The sequence below is a fragment of the Doryrhamphus excisus genome, linkage group LG22 (assembly GCF_037039965.1).
Source record: "Doryrhamphus excisus strain RoL-2023G ecotype Guam linkage group LG22, RoL_Dexc_Guam_v1.1, whole genome shotgun sequence".
NCBI lineage: Eukaryota > Metazoa > Chordata > Actinopteri > Syngnathiformes > Syngnathidae > Doryrhamphus > Doryrhamphus excisus.
Genome location: NC_136378.1, coordinates 3255679 through 3280782, shown reverse-complemented (window position 1 = coordinate 3280782; position 25104 = coordinate 3255679). Strand labels below are relative to the sequence as shown.

General features: G+C 36.3%; 1 protein-coding gene across 2 annotated transcripts in view; it reads right to left on the bottom strand.

Annotated features, from left to right (window-relative positions):
* col23a1b (collagen type XXIII alpha 1 chain b) overlaps nt 1-25104 on the bottom strand; it is a 149432-nt gene that overhangs the window by 8542 nt on the left and 115786 nt on the right. The window contains exons 5-16 of one of the 2 annotated variants that reach the window (XM_058063255.2): nt 21704-21730; nt 21586-21612; nt 19344-19370; nt 17488-17514; nt 11459-11533; nt 10188-10304; nt 5814-5840; nt 5668-5694; nt 5548-5601; nt 5397-5456; nt 5266-5301; nt 3784-3861 (exon numbers count right to left, since the gene is read on the bottom strand). In XM_058063255.2, coding sequence (XP_057919238.2) covers nt 3784-3861; nt 5266-5301; nt 5397-5456; nt 5548-5601; nt 5668-5694; nt 5814-5840; nt 10188-10304; nt 11459-11533; nt 17488-17514; nt 19344-19370; nt 21586-21612; nt 21704-21730 — 582 coding nt within the window. Of the gene's footprint in view, nt 1-3783; nt 3862-5265; nt 5302-5396; nt 5457-5547; nt 5602-5667; nt 5695-5813; nt 5841-10187; nt 10305-11458; nt 11534-11756; nt 11817-17487; nt 17515-19343; nt 19371-21585; nt 21613-21703; nt 21731-25104 lie in introns of both variants that reach the window. The other variant, XM_058063252.2, reaches the window with a different exon arrangement.

The following is a 25104-nucleotide window of genomic DNA, read 5'->3' as shown; positions in this document are numbered from 1 at the left end:
CCGCTTATCCTCACAAGGGTCGTGCTGGAGCCTATCCCAGCTATCTTCAGGCGAGAGGCGGGGTTACACCCTGGACTGGTGGCCAGCCAATCACAGGGCACATATAGACAAACAACCATTCACACTCACATTCATACCTATGGACAATTTGGAGTCGCTAATTAACCTAGCATGTTTTTTGGAATGTGGGAGGAAACCGGAGTACCCGGAAAAAACCCACGCATGCACGGGGGTGGGGAAAGACAAAATAAAAAGCCAAAAAGTTACCACTTCCACACAAAATAGGAGGAAAACTCATTCATTCATTCATTTTCAACTGCTTATCCTCACGACGGTTGCTGGAGCCTATCCCAGCTGTCTTCGGGCGAGAGGCGGGGTTACACGCTGGACTGGTCGCCAGCCAATCACAGGGCACATATAGACAAACAACCATTCACACTCACATTCATACCTATGGACAATTTGGAGTCGCTAATTAACCTAGCATGTTTTTGGAATGTGGGAGGAAACCGGAGTACCCGGAGAAAACCCACGCATGCACGGGGGTGGGGAAAGACAAAAAAAAGCCAAAAAGTTACCACTTCCACACAAAATAGGAGGAAAACTCATTGATTCATTCATTTTCAACTGCTTATCCTCACGACGGTTGCTGGAGCCTATCCCAGCTGTCTTCAGACGAGAGGCGGGGTTACACCCTGGACTGGTGGCCAGCCAATCACAAGGCACATATAGACAAACAACCATTCACACTCACATTCATACCTATGGACAATTTGGAGTCGCTAATTAACCTAGCATGTTTTTGGAATGTGGGAGGAAACCGGAGTACCCGGAGAAAACCCACGCATGCACAGGGAGAACATGCAGGGTGGAATTGAACCATGGTCTCCTCGCTGTGAGGTCTGCACGCTAACCACTAGACCACCGTGCCGCCAATTATTGAATAACTTATGAAATGAATATTAGTAGCATTCTTAGCATTATGTACGTATATGAAACCAATATGGCCGCTAACACAAATGAGCACAGGCAGGTGGTTGGGTGAACTCCAGCTTTCAAGTCATCCCTCCTTTGGTGCGAGGCTTCTGATAACATCTCAGGTTGGTGTTTTACCGACTTTTTTCAAACCATATCATGCTGTTTTAGCCGCGTTGCATGCAGAAGCCCACAGCCGTGAGGGACTTGGCTCTGTGAGTAGTTCTTTTTAAATTAAACACACACTCCACGGCTGAGATATCCATCTTCTATTAGCATGTAGCCCGGGACGTGGTCGGACTCAAGAGGGGCCCTCGTGTGCACGCAGGGAGGGATGTGATGTTCTTTTCTAAGCATTCTCTTAAATCGTACACCAGCTGAGTAACGTGAAACACACACAGCCAGAAAAACTCCATGCTGCCAAAAAAAAAAAAAACACTGTCGGAAAAAAAAACAAACGTGACAAAGGCTGTTGATGTTAACGCATGACTGAGTACTGCTCTGCAGTCTACACTTTATCTGATAGAACCGCGCAGCTGAACTGAATTTGCAGAGGCTGTGCATGACTTCCCGGACAAATATACAGGAATAGACAAGTTCGCTAGAAATCCCGCTAAACATGACATTTAATACGCTAAAAATTGAGATGATTGTGGTTGTGCGACTGTTGAAGTCTGTGTGAGTCTGCTTGGCTTCCTAATGTGGGGTTAGTCAGTGTTGGCACATCCAAACACCATGCAGAAACACAAAACCAAAATATATGTATTTTTGACATTATTAGAGCCATTTAAACATTTGCACTCATATCACAAAATATAGTATAGTACAGTAAAAAAGCATTTTAATAACCCCTATATTTGCATGTGTTACAAAAAGTGGAAAGCAGAGTGCAACAGTACCCCCTGTTTTTATTAGGAATTATTGTTCCTGTTGTATATTACCAAATATAGTAAATATAATGCAGTAAAAAAGGTATTTAAGATGTAAATAAACCAAATACTTGCATGTGTTACTATAAATCTGGAAAGCAGAGTGCAACAGTACCCCCTGTTTTTATTAGGTATTATTGTTCCTGTTGTATATTACTAAATATATTACAAAACAGAAAAAAAAGCATTTAAATAAACCTTATACTTGCATGTGTTACTATAAATGTGGAAAGCAGAGCGCAACAGTACCCCCCGTTTTATTAGGAATTATTGTTCCTGTTGTATATTACCAAATATAGTATAGTACAGTAAAAAAAGCATTTAAGACGTAAATAAACCAAATACTTGCATGTGTTACTATAAATGTGGAAAGCAGAGCGCAACAGTACCCCTTGTTTTTATTAGGAATTATTGTTTCTGTTGTATATTACCAAATATAGTATATATAATACAGTCAAAATGTATTTAAGACGTAAATAAACCAAATACTTCCATGTGTTACTATAAATGTGGAAAGCAGAGTGCAACAGTACCCCCTGTTTTTATTAGGAATTATTGTTCCTGTTGTATATTACCAAATATAGTATATATAATACAGTAAAAAAGGCATTTAAGATGTAAATAAGCCTTACGATCGCATGTGTTACTATAAATGTGAAAAAGCAGAGTGCAACAGTACCCCCTGTTTTTATTAGAAATTATTGTTCCTGTTGTATATTACCAAATATAGTATAGTACAGTAAAAAACGCATTTAAGGCGTAAATAAACCAAATACTTGCATGTGTTACTATAAATGTGGAAAGCAGAGCGCAACAGTACCCCTTGTTTTTATTAGGAATTATTGTTTCTGTTGTATATTACCAAATATAGTATATATAATACAGTCAAAATGTATTTAAGACGTAAATAAACCAAATACTTGCATGTGTTACTATAAATGTGGACAGCAGAGCGCAACAGTACCCCCCCTGTTTTTATTAGGAATTATTGTTCCTGTTGTATATTACCAAATAGAGTATATATAATACAGTAAAAATGTATTTAAGACGTAAATAAACCAAATACTTGCATGTGTTACTATAAATGTGGAAAGCAGAGTGCAACAGTACCCCCTGTTTTTATTAGGAATTATTGTTTCTCTTGTTGTTGTATATTACCAAATATAGTATAGTACAGTAAAAAAAGCAATTTAGATGTAAATAAGCCTTATACTTGCATTTGTTACTATAAATGTGGAAAGCAGAGTGCAACAGTACCCCCTGTTTTTATTAGGAATTATTGTACCTGTTTTATATTACCAAATATAGCATATATAATACAGTAAAAAAATTATTTAAGACGGAAATAAACCAAATACTTGCATGTGTTACAATAAATGTGGAAAACAGAGTGCAACAGTACCCCCTGTTTTTATTAGGAATTAGAAATCCCGCTAAACATGACATTTGATACGCTAAAATTGAGATGCTTGTGGTTGTGCAACTGTTGAAGTCTGCGTGAGTCTGCTCGGCTTCCTAATGTGGGGTTAGTCAGTGTTGGCACATCCAAACACCATGCAGAAACAACTGCAGATTACCGAAATACTGATAGTGTTGATGGCCTGTCAAAACAAGAAATGGCAGCATGACTAGTTTTGTTTGATTCCTATTGAAAAAACTCATACATGTGAAATTACCACACCACAAAGATAGTGTACTCAAATACATATATCGTCGACAACAAGGGATCTCGACTGGTCTGAACCTGGGACACATACACTCCTGATGAATATTTTAAGACTATTTACATTACATTACACATACACAATGCGTCCCACTTTTGGGTTCAAACCCACCAGTTGAGAATCCCTGGTCTGCTTTCCCATGTGATGTCACTCACCTGGAAAGCGTCTAGAAGCTTCCCATTGAAGTCAATAATGTCAGAGGAGCCTGCGATGCCTTTTGCACCAGGAAATCCCTAAAATGAGAGAAGTCAAAGACATTCAATACACATGAGATTCATTCCTGCAAACAATAGTTGGCAGAGCTTTTCTTCTTGTCACTCACACACACTTCTGATTTGTGCAGATGCAGTCAAGAGACCCCCCCAAAAGAAAAACATTTATCAAAGTTGTTAGCAGGTTAGCAAACAATAGTTGGCAGAGTTTTTCTTCTCGTCACTCACACACACTTCTGATTTGTGCAGATGCAGTCAAGAGACCCCCCGAAAAAGAAAAACAGGTTTCAAAGTTGTTAGCAGGTTAGCAAACAATAGCTGGCAGAGCTTTTCTTCTTGTCACTCACACACACTTCTGACTTGTACAGATGCAGTCAAGAGACCCCCCCCCAAGAAAAACAGGTTTCAAAGTTGTTAGCAAACAATAGTTGGCAGAGCTTTTCTTCTTGTCACTCACACACACTTCTGACTTGCACAGATGCAGTCAAGAGACCCCCCTCCCAATAAAAACAGGTTTCAAAGTTGTTAGCAGGGTAGCTAACAATAGTTGGCAGAGCTTTTCTTCTTGTCACTCACACACACTTCTGACTTGTACAGATACAGTCAAGAGACCCCCCCAAAGAAAAACAGGTTTCAAAGTTGTTAGCAGGGTAGCTAACAATAGTTGGCAGAGCTTTTTTTCTTGTCACTCACACACACTTCTGACTTATACAGATGCAGTCAAGAGGCTGCCCAAGAAAAAAAGGTGTCAAAGTTGTTAGCAGGTTAGCAAACAATAATTGGCAGAGCTTTTCTCCTTGTCACTCACACACACTTCTGACTTGTACAGATACAGTCAAGAGACCCCCCCCCGAAGAAAAACAGGTTTCAAAGTTGTTAGCAGGGTAGCTAACAATAGTTGGCAGAGCTTTTCTTCTTGTCACTCACACACACTTCTGACTTGCACAGATGCAGTCAAGAGACCCCCCAAGAAAAAAAGGTGTCAAAGTTGTTAGCAGGTTAGCAAACAATAATTGGCAGAGCTTTTCTCCTTGTCACTCACACACACTTCTGACTTGTACAGATACAGTCAAGAGACCCCCCCGAAGAAAAACAGGTTTCAAAGTTGTTAGCAGGGTAGCTAACAATAGTTGGCAGAGCTTTTCTTCTTGTCACTCACACACACTTCTGACTTGTACAGATGCAGTCAAGAAACCCCCCCAAGAAAAAGAGGTTTCAAAGTTGTTAGCAGGTTAGCAAAATATAGTTGGCAGAGCTTTTCTTCTTGTCACTCACACACACATCTGATTTGTGCAGATGCAGTCAAGAGACCCCCCCGAAAAAGAGAAACAGGTTTCAAAGTTGTTAGCAGGTTAGCAAACAATAGTTGACAGAGCTTTTCTTCTTGTCACTCACACACACTCAAGAAAAATTTGAAAAACTCACCATGGGGCCCCGCTCTCCTATTGCTCCTGTATCACCCTGAGTAATGCAGACACAAAGGTAAATGCACCAAATGCAAGGAAGCACAATACATAATAATCAATATGCATGCACTGTTAACCCCTTTATTTTACCTTCGACCCTGGTAGTCCATCCAAGCCTCGCTCTCCTTTTTCTCCAACACCCGCCTCACCCTATTTGATACACAGTAACCCAGTAAGCCGAGTGGTCTAGTATATGACAAGTTCCATCTTAACAAGACGTTGGTGAAGATTGTAAATATACCTTTGCCCCAGGAGGACCCTGTGGTCCTGGATATCCTGGCTCACCATCTTCTCCCTATGATCATAAAATCACAATTTACATTTTTGCAAAACAAAATATTGAAGTCTGCGTCAATCTTACCGGCTTCCCAGGCGATCCTTGAGGTCCCTGAAGCAGAAATAAATTTGTTAACTATATCATCTTTAGTAGTAATGATAGTAAAAACAGATAATAATAATAATGCGACCTTGCATGATTTGTATTTAAACATAAAAAATTATATTCACCTCAATGCCATCACGGCCTGGAAAACCCTAAGACAAATAAATGGAAGTACATGAGTTTGACCACAAGATGTCAGTATTTAACAATGTACAGCATTAGGGGTTGCTTCTGTATGGAACGTGCATGCAACTGGAAAACACAATAAAACATGTAAACAACAGTCTTCCATGTGAGGGGATTAATCAATATGAAGTGTCTTCCCTCAGAAGACACTTTAAGGACATTTTGGACATTGGGAATATCTTCTCACGTACCATGGTTTTCCATTCATATGTGTTGAAAAATATAAATACATTTAGGAATAAGAAATTAAAAAAAAGAATGGTGCAAGATGAGCAATAAGCCACAAATGCTAAGTACCAGCATCCCAGTTCTGCAAGTGATTAGACTCATTTCAAGTAAACACAACAATTTGTGAGGGCCACTTGGCCGTCTTAGCCTTTCAACATCTGTTACGAAGCGGTGCATGGCAGTGCATCTTATGAGCGCTCCAACTCTAAATATTGCCGTGCACTATTGCCACACACATATACAAACAATTGGGGCAATTTGAACCCGAAGAAATGTGTGTTGGAGTCGGACTTGAGAGTTGAGGTTATAAGCATTTAGCCTTGATGAATACATGCGGTACATAATGCATCCATGCTACTTACATGTTTGAGGTTGTGGTAGAAGATGGACTTAAAAACGGCATTTAGTATTTTTGTAGACCAGAGATTTCTTATCCAAATTAGTTTGTGGTTATTGAAGTACTACTTCATAATTATTTTTAAGAAAAGTCAAATAAAATTGAAAATATTTTTGAAAAGCTCTGCTCATTATGGTTGTTCACGACAATAATCCCTCGCTTATCACAGTTCATTAGTTCCAGATCAGACAGTGATAAGTGAATTTCAGTGAAGTATGATTCATTTATTATAAATGAGATATTATCCTTGTTGGTTCATAGAAAACCTAAATATATGTATTTTTTGACATTATTACAGCATTTTAAGCATTTGCACTCATATTCCCAAATATAGTATAGTACAGTAAAAAAGGCATTTAAGATGTAAATAAGCCTTATACTTGCATGTGTTACTATAAATGTAGAAATCAGAGTGCAACAGTACCCCCTGTTTTTATTAGGAATTATTGTTCCTGTTGTATATTACCAAATATAGTATATATCATACAGTAAAAAGGTATTTAAGACGTAAATAAACCAAATACTTGCATGTGTTACTATAAATCCGGAAAGCAGAGTGCAACAGTACCCCCTGTTTTTATTAGAAATTATTGTTCATGTTGTATATTACCAAGTATCGTATATATAATACAGGAAAAAGGGCATTTAAGATGTAAATAAACCAAATACTTGCATGTGTTACTATAAATCTGGAAAGTAGAGTGCAACAGTACCCCCCCCCCTCATTTTTATTAGGAATTATTGTTCCTGTTGTATATTCCGAAATATAGTATAGTACAGTAAAAAAAGCATTTAAGACGTAAATAAACCAAATACTTGCACGTGTTACTATAAATGTGGAAATCAGAGTGCAACAGTACCCCCTGTTTTCATTAGGAATTATTGTTCCTGTTGTATATTACCAAATATAGTATATATAATACAGTAAAAAAGGGCATTTCAGACGTAAATAAACCAAATACTTGCATGTGTTACTATAAATGTGGAACTCAGAGTGCAACAGTACCCCCCCCCGTTTTTATTAGAAATTATTGTTCCTGTTGTGAGATAATTCCAACCTGCAATAAAAGCATGTTGTTCATCCAGCAATCACGTCATTACTGACACCTAGTGACAGGTGTATAATACTACTACATCAATGCATATTTTGAATACAGGATATTGATATTGATATTCTAATAACAGGCCATGCAGGCCTGTGAAATTTTAGATTTTTTTTGTAAAAAAAATCAATAAAAATTTTTAAAAAATCTATAAAAAATATAAAATTATTTAGGGGGGGCTTAAGAACATTTTAGGGGGTGTGAAGCTCCCCTAAAATAGGCCACTGGACTGTGTTGCTGAGTATATTTTAATTTATATATATTTATTTATTATATATATATTTATATATTATTATTATTATATATATACATATATTTATTATATTAATTTAATATATTTATATTCATATTAACTCTGACAAAACCTCCTTCTTTGTATGGAATATGCATTTAATGCATGTAATACATGTAATATAATAGGGTGCAGTTGGGCCTAATTGAGCATCTATTGTGTTGATATTCCAAGATATTCCCTATCCGAAAGTGAGCAGTAAGCCGATGCTTGAAAAATAGCAGACATTCCTGAACTTCCTTTCACTTTATAGTGACATGACACATATGACAACATGACCGCACAAGACCGGCTCTCAGACATCTGCACACAACATGGCCGCCACCATACAAGATTTCCCATGTGCAATTGTTCTTTGTCGAGGGAGCGTTTGTTTTACTCATCTGTTTATTACTTATTGTCGACATGATCTTTATTCCGTATGAACTGAGCTGTGTGTGGGAAAAATGATCCTGGGAAAAATAAACACCCCCCCCCCCGGTGTAGCTATTGTTTGGTGGTGGCGGAAAACTGCCGGTGAACTTGCCGCCATATCTGGTTCAGGGATGAGTGGCGACGGAGAGTTGGGGTGGGGGGGTCGGGGGTCGGGTGTGTGTGTGTGTGGGGGGGGGGGGACTTGTGGCTGCTGTCTTACACAAAACAGATGAAGCCAGGAGAGATGGTATGCTGGGAGGTTTTAGGTAAACCACATTCTCGCTAGATTGAGTACAGTCGTGTCTCGCTACGCAGTAACTCTCACTCGATTGCCATTTTGCAAAAACGAATACACGATCGTTGTTTTGTGGTTGAATATGACCCATTATTAGTAAAAAAAAGTACTGCATATGTAAGTAAATTGTACATATTCATGGCCTAAATTAAGCAATATCAAACATATAAATGGCTAAGTCAACAAAACCCAAAATAGAAGGAGATGGATGGATGGATGGATGGATGGATGGATAGATAGATAAAATAATAAATAAATAAATATATAATAATAAATAAAATAATAGATAGATAACACAGCTGTGAAATTGCCAACGAAATGTCGTTGCCTGGCTCCTGTATAATAATAATAGTAATAATAATAATAATAAAATAAATAATAATAATCATAACAATAACACAATAAATAATAATAAAATAAAAATAAAATAATAGATAGATAGCACCAGCTGTGAAATTGCCAACGAAATGTTGTTGCCTGGCTCCCGTATAATAACAATAGTAATAATAATAGTTGTAATAATAATAATAATAATAATAAATAATAATAATACAATAAATAATAATAAAATAAAAATAAAATGATAAAATAATAGATAGATAACACAGCTGTGAAATTGCCAATGAAATGTCGTTGCCTGGCTCCCGTATAATAATAATAATAGTAATAATAATAATAATAAAATAAATAACAATAATAATAAAAATAACACAATAAATAATAATAAAATTAAAAAAAATAATAAAATAATAGACAGATAACACAGTTGTGAAATTGCCAACGAAATGTCGTTGCCTGGCTCCCGTATAATAATAATAATAATAATAATAGTAATAATAATAATAATAATAATAAAATAAATAGTAATAATAATAAAAATAACAAAATAAATAATAATAAAATAAAAATAAAATAATAAAATAATAATAGATAGATAACACAGCTGTGAAATTGCCAACAAAATGTCGTTGCCTGGCTCCCGTATAATAATAATAATAATAATAATAAAATAATAATAATAATAATAAAATAATAATAATAATAATAATAATAATAATAATAATAATAATAATAATAATAATAACACAATAAATAATAATAAAATAATAAAACTTTGTGTGCTAGCTGCAGGTTAGCAGTGTAGAGAGTGGCAGACAGCAGCTCCTGTGTGAAATGTTCACTCCAAAAGCCAATGAAGTACATCATGAGTCTCTCCTTAACCACGTACAACGACAGTAGAGTAGTATTCCACACTGGTCTCTAGGTGTCAATCATGTTACATTGATGATGCAATAGCTACCAGGAAGTACGCCGCGTGTACTAATGTGTCCAAGATTGCTTATTTTCTATTATTATGTCGACTATATCGGATAATACAAGTGTAAATGTGACTATAGGGGTGTTATTTCATGCCTACAGTGCTCTTATGGAACTAAACAAATATTAAATGTATTAAAATCGAATACCGCACGTGAAAACGTGTACATCTCCTTTTAAAGAGAAGATGTACTACATGTGCAAGTGAAGTACAATATTTACTACGCCATATTTTATCACTATGCCATCAAAAGGTAAATTCCTTACTGGCTCTCCCGTTGGGCCACGGGGTCCGTCTTTGCCTGTGTTCCCGGGTGGACCTCTGGGACCTGGAGGACCCGGGGGGCCGGGTGGGCCAGCAGGTCCAGCCTGGCCTTGGTCACCCTGATGAGAAAAACAGAAGAGGGTTTGAAAGGACACAATGAACATTTCTTTGTGTAGTAAATAATGTTTGCTTTTCAACATGCTAGGCTTCGGTTGCTGTTTGGACACTTCCTGTGGGAGGACCAGGAAAAAGATAAACTATGGCCAAATGTGGCTAAATATATTTATCCCTTCCACACAATGGGAAACCATAACTGACAAAAAAATGCTCTCCGAAGCCACACAGTCACATATTTTTATCGTTTTTCTAATGCATTGTGGTTTACTATGATATGTCAAATCAGTACATTAGAACTGGTCATTACTATAATAATTCATTGTTCTTATCGCAGGATACTATTTCCTCACCACTGACAGTTATTAGCTTGATATCATGCTCTTCACATTTTTAACTTATCTTTTATATATTTTAAGAAATTTTAGTTTTTGTGTTACTACCCCAACCTTCCATAAGTGGGTCAAAAATGACCCGGTCAGGTTGTTTTCTTGAAATATCTTTGGAATGAATTTTTTTAAATCATTTCATATTCCAGTTATTCCTCAAAAAACATGTTTTTCATATCATTTTTAACTTACCTTTTATAAATTTTAAGAAATTTTATTTTTTGTGTTACTACCCCAACCTTCCATAAGTGGGTCAAAAATGACCCGGTCAGGTTGTTTTCTTGAAATATCTTCGTAATTAAAATTTTTATAATTTCATATTCCAGGTATTCCTCAAAAAACATGTTTTTGATATCATTTTTAACGTATCTTTTATAAATTTTAAGAAATTTTATTTTTTGTGTTACTACCCCAACCTTCCATAAGTGGGTCAAAAATGACCTGCATTCATTTTCTATGGAATCCAATAGGAACCTTTGATTCTTATCAAATTTGTCTGTCAAGAATAAATTAACCTAAATTATAATAATAATAATACTAAATATCATACAAGTGATTATTCCTAACCAAAATGGCAAAATTGTCATAAAAAGGCATTGATTCTAGTATGGGTGATTTTTGCCCCACTTATGGAAGAGTGTAGGGTCCAGTCACTCGTGCATCTAAGGGTTAATTACATGCTCGGCCACACAACGATTTCATGCCACATTGTTAAAAAAATGAAAAACTGAATTGGGAAGGGACTGGCATGCCGTACAGTTGTTGTATACCTTCAGAAAACGTCTCTGAAAAGTGCTGGACTGGTCACCGGCGAGAAAGCCGTGATCGTATCGAGGATAGACCATCTATCAGGCGAGGGAAGAACAGAGAAGCGGAGAAAGGGAGAGGATGTGAAGTCAAAAAGGGAAGTGATAGTAAAAGGAAATCGGAGGAAAAAGTCTGGAACAGCTGTAAGGAAAAAGGAGACGAGCGACCAAGTGGACACTGAAGGAAGAGGAAGTGAAATCAGCACCTCGACGAAAGAAAGAATAACGGCTGCGAGGAGGGAGGTCGCCGCTAAGGACAAACCTTGACGGTGAGAATCTGATTACTGTGCAGTCCTGCAAATGTGCTGTAGTTAGGAGGACCCTGAGGAGAAGACGTGACAAGTAAACAAACATGGCGACCGTTTTTATTGCAGTATATCATCATTGGGGGGTGCTGGAGCCTATCCCAGCTGTCTTCAGGCGAGAGGCGGGGTACACCCTGGACTGGTGGCCAGCCAATCACAGGGCACATATAGACAAACAACCATTCACACTCACATTCATACCTATGGACAATTTGGAGTCGCTAATTAACCTAGCATGTTTTTGGAATGTGGGAGGAAACCCACGCATGCACGGGGAGAACATGCAAACTCCACACAAAGATGGCCGAGGGTGGGGAAAGACAAAATAAGAAGCTAAAAAGTTACCACTTCCACACAAAATAGGAGGAGAACTCATTCATTCATTCATTTTCTACCGCTTATCCTCATGAGGGTCTATGGGGGTGCTGGAGCCTATCCCAGCTGTCTTCAGGCAATGTACACTCTGGACTGGTGGCCAGCCAATCACAGGGCACATATAGACAAACAACCATTCACACTCACATTCATACCTATGGACAATTTGGACTCGCTAATTAACCTAGCATGTTTTTGGAATGTGGGAGGAAACCGGAGTACCCGGAGAAAAACCCACGCATGCACGGGGAGAACATGCAAACTCCACACAGAGATGGCCGAGGGTGGGGAAAGACAAAATAAGAAGCTAAAAAGTTACCACTTCCACACAAAATAGGAGGAGAACTCATTCATTCATTCATTTTCTACCGCTTATCCTCACGAGCGTCTTGGGTAGTGCTGGAGCCTATCCCAGCTGACTTCGGGCAAGAGGTGAAGTACACCCTGGACTGGTGGCCAGCCAATCACAGGGCACATATAGACAAACAACCATTCACACTCACATTCATACCTATGGACAATTTGGAGTCGCTAATTAACCTAGCATGTTTTTGGAATGTGGGAGGAAACCGGAGTACCCGGAGAAAAACCCACGCATGCACGAGGAGAACATGCAAACTCCACACAGAGATGGCCGAGGGTGGGGAAAGACAAAATAAGAAGCTAAAAAGTTACCACTTCCACACAAAATAGGAGGAGAACTCATTCATTCATTCATTTTCTACCGCTTATCCTCACGAGCGTCTTGGGTAGTGCTGGAGCCTATCCCAGCTGACTTCGGGCAAGAGGTGAAGTACACCCTGGACTGGTGGCCAGCCAATCACAGGGCACATATAGACAAACAACCATTCACACTCACAGTTTGGAGTCACCAATTAACCTAGCATGTTTTTAGAATGTGGGAGGAAACCGGAGTACCCGGAGAAAAACCCACGCATGCACCAGGAGAACATGCAAACTCCACACAGAGATGGCCGAGGGTGGGGAAAGACAAAATAAGAAGCTAAAAAGTTACCACTTCCACACAAAATAGGAGGAGAACTCATTCATTCATTCATTTTCTACCGCTTAATCTCACAAGGAGAGAAAACCCACGCATGCACAGGGAGAACATGCAAACTCCACACAGAGATGGCCAAGGGTGGAATTGAACCCGGGTCTCCTTGCTGTGAGGTCTCCGCGCTAACCACTTGTCCACCGTGCCAAGCATGGTAGCGGGAGCATCATTTCCGATGGAGGGCCTCACAGGCGAACACCTGGTGGAAGGGCCACACGGGATCTCCCCCTCGTAGACCTACCACCCACGGGGGGCAAGCATAAGGGACCGGTGCATTGTAGCCTGGTCTTTGACGGCCAAATCTGGTACTTGGGACATGTTTTTTTTTTTTTCCATGATTTTCCCGGCACCACCAAACGTGGTCCTCTGTGGCTTTTCGGCAGTGGTGGTGCCCCCTCCGCCCCCCCACCTCCATTGAAGGTACCAGGAGAACGGAGTCAAGCTTTCACAAAGAATGAAAGATGGCGCACAGGAAGTCAAGAGGAGATATGCTCATCTGCTCATGAGGTTCCTGTTAACAGGCTGCTGAGAGATATGGGAATATTGTCTTTTTTTTTTTTTTTTTTTTCAAAACCGCAAATGCGCTCCTTTCCCGATTCCCGATTCACACGTGTTCCTTAAACGCCTCATAAGAGAGCTGTTTCACGGTGAGCTTCTCCTATTGCTCATTTTCATCATGGAGACCTTAAGCTTGATAGCGAGACATTCAAGCTCCATGCTGGGGGGGGTCGGGGGGGGGGGAGGGGGGTACAAAGGAATGCTTTGGTCGGGGATGAAATTTGAACATTGTGTCTTGTCTTTCAGTGCGGCTCCGACTAACCTAAACATGAAGTGACAATCTCCTCCATATGGAATCGAACGTACGAGTCCTGCCTCTAGATGTGACCTTTAGTGGCGTGTTTGACACTTGACGTGACATGTGATTATCTTTTAACGCCGACTGTTGTCACTTCAACACCCGAGCCTGCATTGTACTCGATGAAGGCGCTGTGAATGATCTATTGACAGGAAGTCAAAGGTTAACAGATTTATTATCACTTCCTGTTTGCATGTTTTGGTTTTGCCTCTTAACACTTAGATGCATAAGTGGGTCAAAAATGATACGGTCAGGTTGTTTTCTTGAAATATCTTTGTAATTGATTTTTTTTATCATTTCATATTCCAGGTATTCCTCAAAAAATATGTTTTTGATATCATACCGTTCACATTTTTAACTTACCTTTTATACATTTTAAGAAATTTTAGTTTTTGTGTTACTACCCCAACCTTCCATAAGTGGGTCAAAAATGACCCGGTCAGGTTGTTTTCTTGAAATATCTTTGTAATTGATTTTTTTTATCATTTCATATTCCAGGTATTCCTCAAAAAAACATGTTTTTGATATCATACCATTCACATTTTTAATGTACCTTTTATACATTTTAAGACATTTTTGTTTTTGTGTTACTACCCCAACCTTCCATAAGTGGGTCAAAAATGGCAAAAATGAAAAATTTGTATCATTTCATATTCCAGGTATTCCTCAAAAAACATATTTTTGATATCATGCCATTCACATTTTTAACTTACCTTTTATACATTTTAATAAATTTTAGTTTTTGTGTTACTACCCCAACCTTCCATAAGTGGGTCAAAAATGACCCGGTCAGGTTGTTGTCTTGAAATATCTTTGTAATAATTTTTTTTATCATTTCATATTCCAGGTATTCCTCAAAAAACATGTTTTTGATATCATACCGTTCACATTTTTAACTTAACTTTTATACATTTTAAGAAATTTTAGTTTTTGTGTTACTACCCCAACCTTCCATAAGTGGGTCAAAAATGAAAAATTGTTATCATTTCATATTCCAGGTATTCCTCAAAAAACATATTTTTGATATCATGCCATTCACATTTGCCCTGAAATGGGATGGTTCTGAATGCTCAGTTTCAGAGAGTTTTTTTTTTTCAATAATGGCTCCCTGTGACATCACAGTGAGACGTACTTCCTTGTATGGGCATGCCCAGGTACAAGCTGTGCAAGCAGATTCTGAATCTCTTCTCTTTTTCTCGTTATCCTCTTAATGAGCAACCTGTATTAATATTGAACCCCTTTAATTAAAAAAAGATTAATTTTGGGGTTAAATGAAGAGTTTTGAGGCGGTAATATATTGAAGTTAAGCGGTGAATTCTTTATTCTGAAGCTTGTGACATGCTGAGATTCATGAGGGGGGGCAAGGGGGGAGGGTTGCAGACGTACTCAAAGACTCCACAAGTCCTTTCCAAGGTCAATATTAACCAATTCAAGCATTGTGCAAAACGCAAAAAAAAAAAAACTATTATTTCACAATCTAAAATAGACAGAAGGGAATTCATCAAGTGTGCACATTCTCTCCGGTGATTCCTTAGGGTGAAGCCCCCCCAGCCAAAAAAAGCAGGGCTCCAACCCCCAAACACTGCATAAATGACCTCAGAGGGCTATCCTCACTTTCATTCTCATGACCTGATATTCCAAGCACAGCAAAAGGAAAACATTGGGAATTAATGGAGTACGTGACTACTTCAAAGAATCCACAATGGGTAGTATTTTCAAACCACACTGCATGAAGACAATTACACAGTCGTCATGGCGAGTGGAATGATATCACATGAAAAGACTGACAACATGGACCAGATACAGAGCTTAGAGTCGCCCCACAATGTTTAAAAAAGACCCCACTTTTTTTTTTTTTAGGGACTCGATGGCAGCTATGGATTTGTTTTTTTGTGGCTCCGTAGCTTTAAGGATGGAAGGGATGAGGGCATTTTAAACCTCATCTGAAAAGCCAGATTGTTATGACTGGAATAGATGTACAAAGTAAACATATATATATATCACTGCTGGGTATGGTTTCACCTTGTTTTTTTAGTGTGTGATGATAACCATAGAACTGGAAAGTCAATGTATTACTACTATTATTATTATTGACAAAGCAAACCTTCTTATTCTTCCCCTTCTTACACCCTGGACTGGTGGCCAGCCAATCACAGGGCACATATAGACAAACAACCATTCACACTCACATTCATACCTATGGACAATTTGGAGTCGCTAATTAACCTAGCATGTTTTTGGAATGTGGGAGGAAACCGGAGTACCCGGAGAAAACCCAATCATACAAAACTAAACAAAACTAAAAACTAAACTAAACTAAACTAAACTAAAAACTAAACTAAAAACTAAAAACTAAAAACTAAAAACTAAAAACTAAAAACTAAAAACTAAAAACTAAAAACTAAAAACTAAACACAAAACTAAACTAAACTAAACTAAAACTAAACTAAACTAAAAACTAAACTAAATTAAACTAAAAACTAAACTAAATTAAACTAAAAACTAAAAACTAAAAACTAAACTAAACACAAAACTAAACTAAACTAAACTAAACTAAACTAAACTAAACTAAACTAAACTAAACTAAACTAAACTAAACTAAACTAAACTAAACTAAACTAAACTAAACTAAAACTAAACTAAAAACTAAACTAAATTAAACTAAAAACTAAAAACTAAAAACTAAAAACTAAAAACTAAAAACTAAAAACTAAAAACTAAAAACTAAAAACTAAAAACTAAAAACTAAAAACTAAACACAAAACTAAACACAAAACTAAACTAAACTAAAAACTAAACTAAACTCAAAACTAAACTAAAAACTAAACTAAACTAAACTAAACACAAAACTAAACTAAAAACTAAACTAAACTAAACTAAACACTAAACTAAACTAAAAACTAAACTAAACTAAACTAAACTAAACTAAACTAAACTAAACTAAACTAAACTAAACACAAAATGAAACTAAAAACAAAACTAAAAACAAAACTAAACACTAAACTAAACTAAACTAAACTAAACTAAAATCAAAAACTAAACTAAACTAAACTAAAATCAAAAACTAAACTAAACTAAACTAAACTAAACACAAAACAAAACTAAAATCAAAAACTAAACTAAACTAAACTAAACTAAACTAAACTAAACTAAACTAAACTAAACTAAACTAAACTAAACTAAACCAAAAAATAATTGACTTGTCCAGTTGAAGATTATTATAATATTGTATTAGTAGTAGTAGTAGTATAATATATAATTTAATAATATGCACATTCTATAAATTAATTATTGAGAATTTCTGGCAAAATAGTGAAATTGTATCCACTTGTCCACCAGATTTCCATGACTGTAGGCAACAATTCCCATTTATGTTCCAAGACAAAAACATTTGGCTCACCCTCGGCCCGACGTCTCCTTGGTCACCCTGGAGGAGAAATATCAATCATTATGTTTGTACAGGCCAGTACCTACGTAGTACTGTAATACTGTAATACTGTAATACTGTTGGGCAATTGGAACCGACAAGCCAATAAATTACTTTTGAGAGTAGGAAGAAAAAGTATTCAAAGTTAATTTGTCCCTGAACGATCCGAGGATGCTGATCCAGTTGGAATCATCCCACAATTCCAATGATGATTTTTTTTCTGGAGGACTCGGAATACTTGAAGCGTTCCGGTTTTTCATACTTCAACATCGTTTTGTCAGCCTGTGATGGATGCTGTTTATGTCAGACGTGTTTGTTCTTGCGGTCGAGCGCCATTTAAACGGCTCGATCGGCGAAAACCGTCCTATCCATGATGGCACCTCAGAGTTGCCATCGTCTCCGATTTGGCCAGAGGTTCAGAGAACCGGGAAAAAAACATCTGGCTACCATCGAGGCCTGTAAACCTGTTAAGTGCCCTGACGTGAGAATGCGGCGAGACACATGAGATCCTGCATTTCGACATGTAATCTACGGCTGCTTTTGACGGATGCCCGCTGAAAATGGGAATGTGGGAGGGCGATGGAGAAAACACCTGATCGTGTTCCCGACGCCGTGGCTGCGGTTAACCCTTAGATGCATAAGTGGGTCAAAAATGACCTGGTCAGGTTGTTTTCTTGAAATATCTTCGTAATTAATTTTTTTTTATCATTTCATATTCCAGGTATTCCTCAAAAAACATGTTTTTGATATAATTTTTAACATACCTTTAATAAATTTTAAGAAATTTTAGTTTTTGTGTTACTACCCCAACCTTCCATAAGTGGGTCAAAAATTACCTGGTCAGGTTGTTTTCTTGAAATATCTTCGTAATTAATTTTTTTTATCATTTCATATTCCAGGTATTCCTCAAAAAACATGTTTTTGATATAATTTTTAACATACCTTTAATAAATTTTAAGAAATTTTAGTTTTTGTGTTACTACCCCAACCTTCCATAAGTGGGTCAAAAATGACCTGGTCAGGTTGTTTTCTTGAAATATCTTCGTAATTAATTTTTTTTTTATCATTTCATATTCCAGGTATTCCTCAAAAAACACGTTTTTGATATCATGCCGTTCACATTTTTAACTTATCTTTTATACATTTTAAGAAATTTTAGTTTTTGTGTTACTACCCCAACCTTCCATAAGTGGGTCAAAAATGACCCGGTCAGGTTGTTTTCTTGAAATATCCTCAAAATATATTTTTTTTATCATTTCATATTCCAGGTATTCCTCAAAAAACATGTTTTTGATATAATTTTTAACGTACCTTTTATAAATTTTAAGAAATTTTTGTTTTTATGTTACTACCCCAACCTTCCATAAGTGGGTCAAAAATGACCCGGTCAGGTTGTTTTTGTGAAATATCTTCATAATGAAGAAATTTTTATAATTTCATATTCCAGGTATTCCTCAAAAAACATATTTTTAATATCATGCCATTCACATTTTTAACTTACCTTTATGCAACACACAATGGATCGTCACATTTTCTATTGTTGTACGGGGTCATTTTCTTTTTCAAAGATGTAAAAAAAGTAAAAAAATGAAGATATTTCTAACATGAAATCATTCTTGTGTGGTCCTAAATATAATACTAAATATCATACAAGTGATTATTCCTAACCAAAATGGCAAAATTGTCATAAAAAGGCATTGATTCTAGTATGGGTGATTTTTGCCCCACTTATGGAAGAGTGTAGGGTCCAGTCACTCGTGCATCTAAGGGTTAATCCATGTTAGATAGAAACAAAGCATGCTTAGTTAACAGGTGGTATTGAAGCCTACCTTTTCTCCCTTGGGCCCCATCGGTCCCTGTGGGAGAAAAGGAGGTAAGTGGAGGCAGATGGTCAAATCATCTATCATAAGCAACAAGCAACATGTATCCGAATAAGGCATATTGCGGCATTTCTTGTGTCTGGAGATATTTCACTGCAGGAAGGATGGATGACATGACACAACGTCTTGAAAGATGGCAGGAAAAACTCGTTTCGGGGAAACGAAACAGTAGCCTCATGTTGATGTGTTAGATGGAGGATGTCTTATAGCGCCAATAACCTTGGTTAGCATCATTAATTAAGAAGCAACTAATGTGTAGTTTGTTGAAGTAAGCTATGAGAACTGAGCTACAGGAGTTCAGAACATTCAAATCTATCAAGGGAATTTAGATAAATACCACTCCTAATTCTAATTATTATATTATATTATCTATTATTATATCTATTTTATATTATCTATTATAATATATTCTATTATTTATATATTTTTAAAATTTATAATATTTTTATAATATTTATTAATATTAATATTTATATTTTTTTATCTTATATATTGTAATTCTAAATGCAATCATATGTCATAAAACAACAATGGGTTGAAAGTACACAAACTAGCTCCTCTGCCTAATAGATGATTTCATAAAATTATAAAATAATTTTACATTTAATTTTAAAAATTCATAAAATTTATAATAATTATAATATTATTATTATATCTATATTATATTATCTATTATTATATATTCTATTATTTATATATTTTTTAAATTTATAATATTTTTACAATATTTATAAATATTAATATTTTTTATTTTATATTCTAATTCTAAATGCAATCATATGTCATAAAACAACAATGGGTTGAAAGTACACAAACTAGCTCCTCTGCCTAATAAATAATTTCATAAAATTATAAAAGAATTTTAAATTTCATTTACAAAATTAATACAAATTTCATAAAATTTATAATAATTATAATATAATTAATATATAGATTTATGGCCTGTTGAAAATGTCAAGTGTCACGTTACAACACAAAACAAAACAAATATTGTAGACTGTTGAATGCAAACTATAGTGGTGTGTCACTCATGAACGAACTGGTCAAAAGAACTAGTTCTTTTTTGTGAACAGAACCTAAAATAACCGTTCAGTCCGCTCAGTTGCAAATTCTTTTTTTGATTGGCCGGAGAGTGAGTCGTGAGTTCACTCTGGGTGGGTGGGATTAGCTGACTGAATGACCGAGACGAAGAAATTGACCGACACTCGTCGGGTCGTTCATTCATGACCGACAGTTGAGTCGTGAGTCGTGAACATGTGAACGGACTGACTCGACACAGCTGACTGGGTCTATGCAGAGGCGGAGATCACATTTGAACAAAGTGAACGAAATGAACGGATCTTTTTACTGAATGAACCGTTTTGCCCACCACAATTTGGAGTCGCTAATTAACCTAGCATGTTTTTGGAATGTGGGAGGAAACCGGAGTACCCGGAGAAAACCCACGCATGCACGGGGGAGAACATGCAAACTCCACACAGAGATGGCCGAGGGTGGGGAAAGACAAAATAAGAAGCCAAAAAGTTACCACTTCCACACAAAATAGGAGGAGAACTCATTCATTCATTCATTTTCTACCGCTTATCCTCACGAGGGTCGCGGGGGGTGCTGGAGCCTATCCCAGCTGTCTTCGGGCGAGAGCGGGCGGGGTACAACCTGGACTGGTGGCCAGCCAATCACAGGGCACATATAGACAAACAACCATTCACACTCACATTCATACCTAGTTTTAAAGTATGTGTCTGCTTTTTACCCAATGCTGTGTAACCCATTCGCTTGGTTCCATGCAACACTTGGGATGGGGGGTGGGGGTGGGGGGGGTGTCTCGGAGTGTGGGCGACGTTTCAGGCAATGATGGCTGATGAATGGGACTCAGAGGTGAAGAGCAAAGGGGCTTTCAGCACTTGGTGTAGTCCAGCCCTGACCAATTTTCGGACTGCGAGCCAAGTCTTGGATGACTTAGGAGGTGGAAGAAGAAACAAAATAGCAATCGTTTTTTTTTTTTTCCTCCACTTGAATTATTCCCCCTGGGAAGAGTGAAAGTGACTGATGAGGTAGCAGACCAAACACCCGCATGGATCCATGACTCCAAAAGTGGGAATTCCTTTGGTGCGAATGATAGGTGCTGACAAGGGCTAAGAACAAGCCAATAGGTGTATGTGTGTGTGTGTGTGTGTGTGTGTGTGTGTACCTCGCTTCCCTTGAGACCCGGTGGTCCCTAAAAGTAGTAAAAAAAAACCCAGAGTTCAAGTATGGCCAATCCAGTTTTAAAGTATTTCCTTGTATTTGTGTATTTATGGTCTACTTACCGGTTTACCATCCAAGCCGAGTGGACCCTGTAGGAGACAAATAAACACAATGGATTAAAAAAACATGAGGGGGGGGCACACAACAAGATTGACATCGGTACGGTCTAAATAGTAAGTTGTCCTATTATTATATTACATGATCACTGCACCTACATTGTAAACATAGTATAAAATAATAATATCTAATAATATTTATATTCATTAATAATTTTTAAATGATATTTATTAATAATTAATATCTCTATTTATAATAATATGTATATTTATTAATATTTTTACATAATATTTATTATAATTATTTATATTTATAATAATATTTACAATAATTATTATTATTATTTTACACATATTGCACTACTGCTAACAGGAGGTAAGTTGTCTTATTATTATATGAAATGATCACTGCACCTACATTGTAAACGTAGTATAAAATAATAATTTATCTAATAATATTTACATTTATTAATAATCTTTAAATAATATTTATTAATAGTTCATATTTATATTTATAATAATATGTATAGCTAATCATTTTACATAATATTTATTATAATTAATATTCATATTTATAAATATTTATATTTATTAATAACGTAAAAGTAATATTAATAATTAATATTCATATTTATAATAATATTTACAATAATAATAATAATTATTTTACACACATTGCACTTTTTGCTAACAGGAGGTAAGTTGACTTATTATTATATAAATGATCACTGCACCTACATTGTAAACATAGTATAAAATAATTTATCTAATAATATTTATATTTATTAATATTTTAAAATTATATTTATTAAGAATTAATATTTATATTTATAATAATAATAATTATTATTTTACACATATTGCATTTTTTTTCTGACAGGAGGTATTATATATAAAATGATCACTGCACCTACATTGTAAACATAGTATAAAATTAAAATTTACATGATAATATTTATATTTATTAATAAATTTTAAATTCTATTATAATAATATTTATAATAATAATTATTATTATTTTACACATATTGCCGACAGGAGGTGCCATGCTATGGGAAATAGCCTGGAAGTAGGAGTTCAGAATATTCCAGGAGAGATTTCCCCCCATCTCCAGTTGGCTGATATGAGTCCTGATATGAAAATATGTCATCAGAAATTGATTGATAGATACAAAAATGTCAGAAAAGAAGAATGATTGACAGCTTGTTAAGAAGACAGTAGCAGGCAAAGGTCCAAAGATTGTGCCACGGTAAAAAAAGAGATACATGTTATCGGAAAATACAGACTATCCTGCCCCATTTTTTTTATGTACTATAATGTGTATGTGATTAACTTGATTAACTCAAGGTGGTTTTGTGGTTAATTTTTGGATGGATGTTGGTGTGATTATAACCAGTGGTGTGTTTGTGGTGTCTTTTGTCATTGAAATCACCACACAGACGAGGGCTTTTGGTCTTCAGTTGCCCCCTTGCAACATCTCCACATAGCCATCTGACGTTAGACGCCCCTGCACAACATGAAGCTCCATTGTTCCATTAAGGAAATATCACCGTGCCATGTGGAAACCATCTCCTTGTCATGCCAGTAAAGTTGGAAGCCATCAGGAACGTCAAGGTTACATTTTTTTCTCATCAGAATAAAACTTCCACCTTTCAATGTCCCAAATTTAGTGCTCTTGTGCAAATCCCAAAGAGAGCAATTTGGTAGCGTTGAAGGACACGAGGACTTTGAAGACATTTTATGTTCTTAAACCCTTCTCTTGCAGATGGCATCTGATGGCATGATATGTTTTTTTCTACTAATGATGCATTTTTGGCCTTGTGCGACTTATACTCCAGTGTGACTTATGTATGTTTTTTTTTTACCTAATTATGCATTTTTGGCCTTGTGCGACTTATACTCCAGTGTGACTTATGTATGTTTTTTTTTTTACCTAATTATGCATTTTTGGCCTTGTGCGACTTATACTCCAGTGTGACTTATATATGTTTTTTTCTTACCTAATTATGCATTTCTGGCATTGTGCGACTTATACTCCAGTGCGACTTACGTATGTTTTTTTCTACTTAATTATGCATTTTTGGCATTGTACGACTTATACTCCAGTGCGACTTATGTATGTTTTTTTATACCTAGTTATGCATTTTTGGTCTTGTGCGACTTATGTATGTTTTTTTTAACCTAATTATGCATTTTTGGCATTGTGCGATTTATACTCCAGTGTGACTTATATATGTTTTTTTCTTACCTAATTATGCATTTCTGGCATTGTGCGACTTATACTCCAGTGCGACTTACATATGTTTTTTTCTACTTAATTATGCATTTTTGGCATTGTACGACTTATACTCCAGTGCGACTTATGTATGTTTTTTTATACCTAGTTATGCATTTTTGGCCTTGTGCGACTTATGTATGTTTTTTTTAACCTAATTATGCATTTTTGGCCTTGTGCGACTTATGTATGTTTTTTTTAACCTAATTATGCATTTTTTGCCTTGTGCGACTTATACTCCAGTGCGACTTATGTATGTTTTTTTCTTCCTAATTATGCACTTTTGGCCTTGTGGGACTTATACTCCAGTGCGACTTATGTATGTTTTTTTTTTTTTACCTAATTATGCATTTTTGGCCTTGTGCAACTTATACTCCGGAGTGACTTATGTATGTTTTTTCTACCTAATTATGCATTTCCGGCCTTGTGCGACTTATACTCCAGTGCGACTTACGTATGTTTTTTTCTACCTAATTATGCATTTTTGGCCTTGTGAGACTTATACTCCAGTGCGACTTATGTATGTTTTTTTTTTTTACCTAATTATGCATTTTTGGCCCTGTGAGACTTATACTCCAGTGCGACTTATGTATGTTTTTTTTCTACCTAATTATGCATTTTTAGCCTTGTGCGACTTATACTCCAGTGCGACTTATGTATGTTTTTTTTTTTTACCTAATTATGCATTTTTAGCATTGTGCGACTTAAATCCAGTGTGACTTATGTATGTTTTTTTCTACCTAATGATGCATTTTTGGCCTTGTGGAACTTATACTTCGGAGTGACTTATAGTCCAGAAAATACGGTAGTTCTTTGGCTAATACTAATTAGAGTACATTTTGGGGGGGTCTAACACTTGACTTTTGGATCCTATAACCTTGCAGATTTAGGATGAAGTTACAAAACGCTTTACTGCGTCCAACCTCAGCAGCAATGGCGTCCTGCACGAGGCCTTGCTTATGCAGCTCAATAATCCGACAAAGGCTACTCAAAGAGAGAAAGCTTTTTGGCCTTTGCTATCAAGCCATCATTTTTAAGGTTGTGGACCTAAACTTTTGTTAGCAATAAATGGCTGTTTTGTATAAAATATGAAATACATATCACAAAGAGAGCTAACGCGGCGTTGCCATCT